We start from the raw sequence: 11,477 nt of genomic DNA, 5'->3' as shown, positions 1-11,477 counted from the left end.
GCTGCTTTGATTATTATTATTATTATTATTGACTATGATCCTTTCTGTCCGGCTTTCCGTTTGAGCAGAACAGTTCACAACTTCTGCAATCTTTGATTGTCTCTTCTCTCTCTGTTCTTTGACTTACCTGTTCGCCATTCATAATTTAATCTTGAGGGAATCATAGGCATACCTTGCTTAATACTTCCTACTTTTAATAATTTTGTTATACTTTCTTTAGTGCTTCAGCGTATGAAGCACTTCCTCTACTCTACCTTCCTCTACTCTAACGTCTCTGTTTACCACTGCATACATGTCCATACTTTGGCATTTATAACATATGCAGAACTTCAAGCCTTTATATAACGTAAATGAATGAGTTATAAAATAATTCACAGCCCTCACAGTTATCATGAAGGTCAAAATCAGGCCGAAACCACAATTTGTACCAGGCTGTAAACATGTTTTTTTTTTTTTCTGTGGTAAAGTTGAGAATTTTAACATGGGGCTCAATGAGATTCTGCTCCCTTCTGGAGCCTGTCCCTAGTGGCCAGTCGAGGAATTGCAGTTTAATAGGCAGTTCCCTAATTTTTTTTTTCTTGTTTGATAAGATCACTCATATGCGTCACATTAAGAAAAGACTATTGCTGTTTCACTCTCTTTTCATTCACTAGAGTGCAATAAATAAATCAGACCACTGCCATATGTCCGTTACTCTCTGTTTACTGAACAGCATTCACTTCCTACAAATGCATCATACAAAAAGGTCCGTACTGCAACATGAGTCAAACTAACAATCACATTGTTACATCCTTCCTTTTTTTTTTTTTTTTTTTTTTTTTTTTTTTTTTTTTTTTTACAAGTGCACAAATGTATGTTTATTCCTAGAACTTATCACAATGATTGTGTGAACTTTTCAAAACAATTTCTTTCTAAGTCAGGCTTTAGGGTTAAACTTTTTTTTTTTTTTTTTTTTTTTCAGCCTGCTCGACATATCACTTTTTTTATCTCCAGGAGAGAGAGAGAGCAATAATCAGTCCACGTTTAAGTAACATAGTCCTTCAAATAATGTGGTTTGACGATAATCCGACCAGCTCTGGTTGTGACCGTAGGTTTCGAGTCACCATTTGGCTGAACACAATGCTCCTTTTGCCGGTTGTTCTCCACAAACATTTCATGTTTTGTGACCTGATCTTGATGGCCTGTGTGTCTGAGGTACCTCCTGTTCCTCCTCAGAACACCCCCTCTGTCCAGTTCAACCCTGTATGACCGATTGTTAGCTGGTTCCAGAACTGTTGCTTTCTGCCAAACCTTTTGTGACTGTGTTGGTTGTACTCTCACTTGATCCCCTGGTTTCAAGATGTCCATGTCTTTTGCGTGTCTGTTGTAGTACATTTCCTGTCTTCTTTGATTTAGTCTCAGTTCTTTTGTCGTGTCTACTACTTTTGGCTTCAACAGATTACTGTGTGTAGGGAGGAGTGTGCGTGTCCTCCTGCTTAACAATCTCTGAGCAGGACTTGCTTTCAGACCCTGCGACGGGGTGTTCCTGTGATCTAATATCGCCAGGTATGGGTCTTGTCCTGACATTTTGGCCCTTTGCATTAGACGTTTTGCTGTTTTGACAGCCGACTCCGCTTTCCCATTGCTTTGCGGGTGGGTGGGTGATGATGTTTTATGCTGAAACTCCCAGCGTCTACTGAACTGCTGGAATTCGGTTGACGTGTATTGTGGCCCATTATCTGAGAACACAATGTCCGGTATGCCTTGCCTGGCAAAATGGGCTTTCAGCTTCTTAATCACAGTGGAAGACTTTGTGTCTGGCAAGTAATCCACCTCCCAGAAATTTGAGAAATAATCAACAGTGATTAGATAGTCTCGATTGTTGAATACAAAAAGATCGGTGCCCACCTTGGACCATGGTCTTTCAGGCAGTTCGTGTGGGCAGAGTGTTTCTTTCTGTTGTTTTGTTTCTGTTGATCTGCACATATCACACTTCTCAATGTATCTCTTTATCTGTGCACTCATTCCAGGCCAATAGAGGCATTCCCTTGCTCTCCTCAAACATCCTTCAATACCAAGGTGCGCAGCGTGAACTCTGTGTATCATGTCGCTTCTGAGTGTATCTGGTATCACTGCTCTTTCACCTTTGAACACAATGCCATCCTGCACCGTTAGCTCATCCTGGATTGAGTAGTAGTGAGCTATTTTGCTGGGTATGGTTCTTTTGCTTGTTGGCCATCCCTCTTTTATTGTCTTTATCAGTGTCTGTAGTGTGTCATCATTTGCTGTCTCCCCTCTGATTACTTTGAGTCTCTCTTCAGATATTGGAAGGTACTGAATCATATTCACGCTTTCTATCTCTTTCTCCACAGATCCTTCCTGTGCAGTGTTCTCCAGGTATGCCCGACTCAGCGTGTCTGCCAACAGCATCTCTTTTCCTGGGACATAGTTAATGATGAAATCATATTTCTGCAGTCTCATTAACATCCTTTGAAGTCTCTTGGGTGCTTGCAGCAGTGGTTTTTTAACAATACTCTCAAGAGGCTTGTGATCCGACTGTACGACCACTTTCCGTCCATACGTGTATTGATGGAATTTCTCCATACCAAACAATATGGCTAAGCACTCTTTTTCTATTTGTGCATAACCCCGTTCAGTCAGTGATAATGCACGGCTACCAAAAGCGACAGGTTCTCCACTCTGCAACAGTGCTGCACCAAGGCCGGTCTCCGATGCATCGCACTGAAGAACCAACTGTTCTTCGAGGCTGTAGTAACGTAGTACCGGTGCCCTGGTTATTAGGTCTTTTATACTCTGAAAGGCTTGTTCGTGTACCTCAGACCAGTCCCACAAACTATCCTTGTGTGTCAGCTGTCTGAGCACTTCACAGTGATCTGAAAGATGTCCGCAAAATCTAGACAGATAATTCACCATGCCCAGAATTCTCTGAACCCCTTTCACATCAGTCGGCTTTGGCATCTCATTTATGGCCCGTACTTTCTCTGGATCTACTTTTAAGCCTTCAGATGTGAGCAGATGTCCAATATATGGCACTTCACTTTGTCTGAGTCTAAATTTGCCTGCGTTCAACTTGATATTTCTGTCTCTGCATCTGTCTAGGAACGATCTCAGTTTCCGATCATGGTCTTTATTAGCCATTTCCAGTGTTTCACCTTCCCCTGTTATTAGCACATCGTCTGCAATTATATGTATGCCTTGAAGTCCTTCTAATGCCTGGTTTAGTATTCTCTGAAAAACCTCAGGCGCTGGGCTAATTCCCATAGGCATTCTTAACCACCTGTATCTCCCGTAAGGCGTTGCAAACGTGGTGAGATAGCTTGATGGGTCATCCAACTGGACATGCCAGAAACCATTTTTTACATCACAGACCGTGAATACTCTTGCTTTTGACAGTGCAGGCAAAATGTCCTCGATTGTGGGCAACGGGAAGTGACTCCTCTTTAAGGCTTTGTTCAATGGTCTGGGGTCTATGCAAATTCTCAACTTGCCACTGGGTTTCTTTACGACAACCAGACTGCTTATCCAGTCAGTGCTTTGTTCTACGGGTGTGATTATACCTCGTTCTTGGAGATTGTTTAACTCCTCCTTTAGTGGTCCCATCATTGCGACTGGTACTCTCCGCTTAGGTAGTTTCACTGGCTCCACCCCCGACTCAATCTCTATCCTGTAACGACCCGGCAAACAACCATCACCTGTGAAAACATCTGTGAACTCAGTAGTTATTTGTTGCATTGTCCATTGTCCGCTTGTGTCGTCTCTGTCTGTCTTTGTCACAACATTGTCCACCACCAGGATATTCTCAGATTGCACTTTAACCAGTTTCATTCCCTGGACTGCTTTGCTTCCTAGTAATGGTACTGCAGAGTGTGCGTCAACGACCATAAACTCCAGTCTGTACAGCTTTTTGTTGCATGGATTTCTCAGTTTCAAATGGCATTTGCCAACTGGTTTTAATGTACTTTTGTTGTACATTACCAGTATCTGATCTGTTTTCTCCATTTGAACATCTGGATTCACATAATTTATGGGGATGATGTTACATGTTGCCCCACAGTCCAACTGAAATTTGACTAAGTTTTTCCCCAGCAACATACCTGCAAACAGTTGACAGGGCTGCCCATCCAGGCTTGTTGAGACTTTGTTCACAGATTCAGTTGTGATGCTCCAGATATCCTCGTATTGCTCACTGTCAGTTTCAGTTACTTTACTCACAACTTTTACATGTTCTCGTTTCGACTTGCACAATGCAGCAAAATGATTGGCTTTTCCACATTTCCTACATGTTTTTCCATACGCTGCACATTTTCGTTTATCTCTCTCGTGCGTCTTTCCACAAAAATGGCAAGTAATGTCAGGTTTTCGTTCATCCTTAAGTGTTTTGCGTGTCGGTACCTGTTTCAAAGCGTGAATTTCCTCCACTGCTTTTCCCTCGATGGTTTTGCTGTTCTCTCTTGACAACTCTGTAGCCCTGCATATCTGGACACATTTTTGCAGCGTCAAATTTTCCTCTCTCAACAGTCTCTCTCTCAGACTTGGACTATTCGTACCGCACACAATCCTATCGCGGATTAGGGAGTCCTTTATGTCACCAAAATTGCATGTGCTAGCGAGCATCTTCAGTTCCGTTACATACTTGTCAAATCCTTCATCCGTCCCTTGATTTCTCATAAAGAAACGATATCTCTCAACTGTTTCATTTAACTTAGGGTTGCAGTGTTGATCAAATGCTTCTGTTAATTGTTTGACAGTCATGTTCTCCGTTGATGAACCCACTAAAGTTTCACATAGCTCTCTGCCGGTTTCTCCTACCAGATAATAGAAAAGTTTCACCTTCGTGCCCTCTGACGCCTCTGTCATCGTCAGATCCAGATATAGCTGAAATTCCTCTTTCCACGACTTCCATGTCTTTGCTAGATTGGTCGAGTCCAGCATCAATATCGGCGGTGGTTTTAATCCGAGTGTGCCGTCCATTTTATCCGACGAGGCACGTGTGGGCGCTTCTGGGCTCGCGTCTTCGCTATCACGCTATTTTTCCCAGCGAACTTCACACTGCGCGGTTAAGCACTGAAGCAAAACTCAAGTTCGCTGCCGGCAAAACTTAACACAACCGCTGCCACCATGTTTCACTCTCTTTTCATTCACTAGAGTGCAATAAATAAATCAGACCACTGCCATATGTCCGTTACTCTCTGTTTACTGAACAGCATTCACTTCCTACAAATGCATCATACAAAAAGGTCCGTACTGCAACATGAGTCAAACTAACAATCACATTGTTACAATTGCAACTGCCATTTCATGAGGACTTTAAAAGTTGCCAGAATGCTGGTGTTCTGAAAATCTGATCTTCTTCAGGGTGAGACTGTACAGACAGTCAGAAACACATAACACATTACGTGAGGCAGAGAAGAACCTTTCAAGATGTACCGCCACCTTGAGAATGGAAAAGTGTTAAAAGTGTTGCACATTTCTTCAGGAAATACCTATCAGGTCGGGCTGCTATGGGAGCATATTTTGTGAGGCAGGACTAACCTGCGACCTTACTCTGAAACAACGCAAATATAGCGTGAGTATCATTCTGGGAAGTAGGTCAAAATTTCCACCCACAGGCCTAATTTAACCCCCGGTGAGTGAGATGACATAGTTCAAAAGGTTGCATTACTGCATCTCAGAATAATAGATCGGCAAGAGTTCCTCTTTTCGTACTTAAACATTCACTGATTGTATGACTCCCTGATGTAAAAATATACCATACAATTTCTGGTCTATAAAAAAGGAGGACCTTTTGTTAGTGAGAGAAAGTTTGGCACTACAGAATGTCACAAGCTTTGTCCAAGGCAATGAGTTTATAGCTCTGTTGTACAGCTGTGTGAATGAGCAAATATTACAAAGGAAGGTGATTTTTGGTGTAATGTAGTATAAACAATATAGTTAATTGATATAAATATTAATAAGATACTTTTTTAGCTTTAAGTTTTTAGTTTCAATCTAGTAAAAAAGAATAATCTGAAATTTTTCTTCTTTTTAGAATCTACAGGTGGGCATTGTATTAGCAAGTTGTATTGTCATATAAATGCATATTGAAGAGTAGCCTATACTCAACATTTTATATCTCTTGCTGACGGCAAATTGTGATTTGAGGTCAGATGATACAGACATGTGCTTTTGCTTGAGGCATATAGAGACTCATTTAACATCAGAATTTTCCGTGCCTCCAAATACCAACACATTTCATAGATAAATTGCAGAATAGCACTCTTAAAGGGATTGTTCACCAAAAATGAAAATTCTGTCATTATTTATGTTCTAGTCCTGTAAGACTTTTATTCATCTTCATATTATTGAGCTTTCTGTACCTCCATTGACAGTTACGCAACTACTTTGACGCTTCAAAAATGTCATAAAGACATTGTAAAATGAATCCATATAAATTGAGCGATTACATCTAAATTTCCTGAAGAGACTTGATATGATAAAAAGAGTGAATTTAGGTCATATGGAACAGTTTTCCAAATTGTATATTTGGGTGAATTATCCCTTTAACCATTACAGTCTTAGAGTAGGCTTCATATTAGTCAGATATATTATACCAGAAGGTGTCCTTTAATATAACCATGAATATAATTGAACAAACACATTTAATATTATTTATTTACTTGATATACCTTTTGATTTGAATGGGAATGATTGAGTCTGTATGCTTAATCTATCTGGCTAATGTATTCATGTAAATAAAACAGGCATGCAGAACAATGATATCTGATGACATGCACTGTGTTGTGAGAACATATAAAATAAATATTTCAAATGTAGTTTTGTTCATAGCCTGTTAACTGTCACCACTAAACCCACCACTAACCCTTAATGATGCTACAAGCCACCCCAACCCCGGTTTGAGACTGCTGGTGCTGCCATCCTCACATTGCTGACGTATGGCAGTTCTGCAGTTGGTTATTATTGGATAACTCCCCTACAACTCGCCTCCCCATTTGCTGCTGCCATTTATCTGCAAAGTATATGAGTGTCTGAACCAGATTACAGAAGTACAGATGTCTCTGCAGAGCACAAGGCAAAGGAAATTACAATCAAAAGCCAAAACTCTGAAAAATGGATCCCAGCAATCGGCCCACAGCTGCTTATAGGTCATCTGAGAAATCAGGAATGCTGCAGCCCACACCCCCACCAGCAGCAGCATGCCAGGACTATCCTGTTGGATACCTTCCCTCCTTTTCAAAACAGCCAGTCCCCCAGGGCCCCTATGTCCAAGGGCCATATCCAGGGCAATCTGTGGTCACCATGCAGCCTGCAGTTTTTGTGACCGCCGCTCCGCTGGCCAATCCAGAGCCAGAATACCTGTGCTATTCCGTCTTTACCACTCTGTGCTGCTGCATTCCTCTGGGCATCGCTGCGCTGGTTTTCTCCTCTTCTGTAAGTATTAGTACATTTATTTACTTCATTTATTAACTATTTCTTCAATTTCTTAAAGCACAATCAACCGTCAAGCGTCCTTCGTAGGGTAGCCCTTAATTGGTCCTTTGTGGACAAATTTGGGCAGAAAGGCAGAATGGTCTCAGGTCTCAATTTTCCCAAATCATCTTTGATAAAATAACGTTTATCAATTTATGCCTTTTTTGTGATTTTTGGGGTATTAATTAGTTTATTTACCTTTAAATGTACCATTATATGTATTATACTAATACTATTATTAGTGAAATAAATCAACTTTTTGATGATATTCTAATGACCAGCACCTGTATATATAATTCCAGTAAGTCCAGACAGCCAAAACCTAAAAATGTGGGGACATTTTTCACCACATTCCTGTCCCAAATGGCACCCTAAACCCTCATGGTCTTCCTCTAAATCTGGACTTTCACAAAGTAATGCTGTTTTGACTGCCGGGTAGAAGTCCTCTGCGTAGCTCACAGTGGCCCTGTCCCAAATGGAACACTTCATATGCACTTTCGGTCTTGAGGACTTGCAGTGGCTGCTGTGTGCGCTATCCGTTAAGTCCACAAGACCGTAGGGTGTCCCATTCATCATTTAAGTTTAAAGAAGTATGCTCGTGATTACCCCTTTCATGGCTGTTATTCGCCCTCAATGCGCACTTCTGCTGAGCCCGCAGGAATGGGCCTGTCCCAGAACAAAAAAACGAAACAAAAACAAACAAACAAAAAACAAAGTAATATTGTGTGCTTGACATACACTTAAACAGTAAATATCTCTCGATCTCATTGAGTTCACTTAAATAATTTCATAACTAGTGGTCAAGGTTTTTGTCTTCCTGTAAATGACATTCAGCTCTAGAGAAAAGGGTGTGTCATTGGAGACTCCATCAGCAACAAGTTTTTAAGAAAAAAAAAGCTATTATGTTAGCTATTTTTACTGTTGAAGTCCAGTAAAATGCCAATAACATAGTCAGTTCAGAGATAATCAATACATAACATCAAATGCTCTGAAGTAAAGAGTAAAATATGGATACCTGACATTAATATAATAATTAATGTGTCTAAGATACTCGCACTCGATAGGATCGCACCGTGACCCTTCTACAACATCTCCTTAAATACCAGACCAATACTGAAACTAATGTAAAAATTAGTTCACAATGGGAATTTGCATTAATCAAGTCCCGTAAGTTACACCTTATTGAGGATATGAATTAATATGCATGAAGGACCAATTGGCAGAGGACACACCCTCATGAGCAAAATATCTCTCAACTCTTAAAACCCTTTGTTGCCTTTTAGTTTACTGCTGTGAGAATGAGCCCTTTTACCAGTCACACTGAGACATTTCAAATTATGCCAAACATGTATAGATAATTGTTCACATTAAACCATATATATAATGTGATAATGCATTGCAAAGCAGCCTGAATTGGTCAAACGACCGAAATTACCAGACTAATTACAAAGTTAACAACTCAGATTGAAGATCCGTAAGCAAACCAGATATGATTGCTTTGGAAATAAATAGCGTTTACTGAAAACCATAAAAACCTATCATAAAATGAAATTAAATGAGAACAGAAGAGATTAACATCGTTTTACATTAACATGTTTCAAAATTGTTTCCACAGACTCGAAATGCCAACCACTCAGGACAGCAAGTGTTAGCAGCAAAAAATTCCAAAACCGCACGCACCGTGAATCATTTGAGCGTTGCTATTGGCATTGTTGTCTTTGCATTGATTATTATCGAAGAGTTTGTGTTGAATTAGAGATAACAGATGTTAGAGCTGTCATGTATGGATACAGATTAAAAACAGATTTGGTTCTCTGCTTTTTAAATGTTATTTGGTCAATGTAACATTATGCTAAAAACACAGCTGATTGTTATGTTTAGTATTATTGTGTTTAAAACATTGAAACCTTTGAGTTAAATTTATATTGAAAAAATATTGAAATTTTTTCATGCTTTTTTGTAAATGAAATAAGGAAATAATGATTAAGTACTGAATAACCTGACTATATTATAAAGCAAATGTGTCTGCCATCTGCAAACTGTAAGACTAACTCATTGACAATCCATTTTCAATATATATTTTTTTACTTCTATAATTTATTTACATTTGTTTATCTTAAATATGTTGTGTAAAACTGTGATATTTTTTTTTACCTGCATGTGCATTATTTACATATTTATTATATACAAACATACTTTCATGATTATGTTTAGCTTTCTTTTTTTCTTTTGTTGTTAAGCCCTTAGTTTTTTCTCAGTTCACTGTCTGTTGTATTTATTTCATGTTGGTGTTAGATCTCCTGTGACCTCCTGTGTGTATCTTTATGGATTAATAAAGCAGTGTTTGTTTGAATTCTCCTGCGTTGTGCGATTACTACAGCCACCAGTATGTGACACATGTTCCCATTAAAGTCCACATTGTTGTAAGGCACTACATAAATAGAAAAAATATATAATTATAAACAGAATTTATTTAATTAACACATTTAATTAACATATCGTACCTGTCAAAAGTTCGGAAACATTACTGTTTTTTAATATTTTTGAAAACATCTCTTATAACTCTTAAAGGGTTACTTTAGCGATTAGCATAAGGCTTTGTATCAGTAGAAACCCTGGAGTATATTCAAATGATTGTGCTCTAACTGAAATGATTTTATTAAGATGATCGCGGTCGCGGTGGGAAAGTGATCAGTGATCCAGTAATCTAGTAGCGTTGGCTTTGGATTGGCCTCACAGGTCAGCGAAGGCTTCTGGGAATTGTTGTCTTTCATCCCCATGAGACAAAAATACATTTTCTGTCTGTCTAGTAAGCACCAAATAAAAAAATAATTTCACATTTCTACTACATTAATGACCCAGTTTAAATACAGATTAATCTTCCCAGCACTGAAGTACCCCTTTAAAACAACACAGCTGTTTTCAACATTGATAATAATAAGAAATATTCCCTGAGGATCATATGAAAAGGATTTCTGAAGGATCAATATGGGCCAACATTTCCAAAGAATGCTTTCAGCACCTTGTTGAATCAATGCCACGTAGAATTAAGGCAGTTCTGAAGGCGAAAGGGGTCAAACACAGTATCAGTATGGTGTTCCTAATAATAATTTAGGTTGGGCTGTAATTATGGGGCGTGTTTCAACCGAACCAGGAAAGACCTCAACTGGATAGACCTACAAACAATCAGAGCAACGGAGCGACGCATATATAAATAATATATAGACCCAGGAATGTGAATTTTAGCAGGCAACCTTTGCAAAATAACACACATATTTCCCTCCCCCAAACGCCATTTTTTTCTGGAGAAAAAAAAAGACAGACCGAGTCCAGACCGAACTGCCCGAGCTCAAATGCTGTGGGCGGGGCTGAGTTCATTGCCTAAATCTAACCGTGAACACCCCACAAGAGCTGAGGAAATGCTCTGACCCAGTCATCTAGCCATCACAAATATGGCCCTCATTGCTGTCTAATGTATCCCACCCACTAACAGGTGCCGTGATAAAGAGATAATCACCGTGATAAAGAGATAATCAGTGTTATTCACATCACCTGTCAATGGCCATAATGTAATGTTCCAAAGCAATGAAAAAATATCCAACATAAACTGCTGTTGAAAAGTGAACTATTGTTCACACATGGGTTTCCTCATTCCTCCTGTTAGCATTCTGTACCCACAACATTGCATTTATAAGACAATTTAAAATTAAATCACAAATAAAATTATATATATATATATATATATATATATATATATATATATATATATATATATATATATATATATATATATATATATATATATATATATATATATATTAATTGAATATGAATTGGTTTGTTAGGGTATTTGACAAACACTAACTTTTGATGTTGAAGTTGTTAGATGGGAACCAGCTGTCCTTGTGGTATTTTTGGTTGCTGTGTTTTTCTGACTAAATTCACTTCTCACAAATTCTCAGGTACTGGTGTTAACTGTCAGACACATCACTTCCTGTACAAGTGTGGTT

At 39.0% G+C, this 11,477-nt stretch overlaps 1 protein-coding gene across 1 annotated transcript; it reads left to right on the top strand.

Moving 5' to 3' along the window:
- Window positions 1-7,081: 7,081 nt before the first annotated feature.
- Window positions 7,082-9,223, top strand: LOC137083492 (proline-rich transmembrane protein 1-like). Its single transcript, XM_067449442.1, has 2 exons — window positions 7,082-7,428; window positions 9,083-9,223. Exons 1-2 carry the CDS (start codon window positions 7,108-7,110, stop codon window positions 9,221-9,223), a joined length of 462 nt encoding a protein of 153 aa, XP_067305543.1. The 5' UTR covers window positions 7,082-7,107.
- The last annotated feature ends 2,254 nt before the right edge of the window (window positions 9,224-11,477 follow it).

This window comes from Pseudorasbora parva, chromosome 7 (genome assembly GCF_024679245.1).
Source record: "Pseudorasbora parva isolate DD20220531a chromosome 7, ASM2467924v1, whole genome shotgun sequence".
Taxonomy (NCBI): domain Eukaryota; kingdom Metazoa; phylum Chordata; class Actinopteri; order Cypriniformes; family Gobionidae; genus Pseudorasbora; species Pseudorasbora parva.
This window is presented reverse-complemented; position numbering and strand designations above follow the sequence as displayed.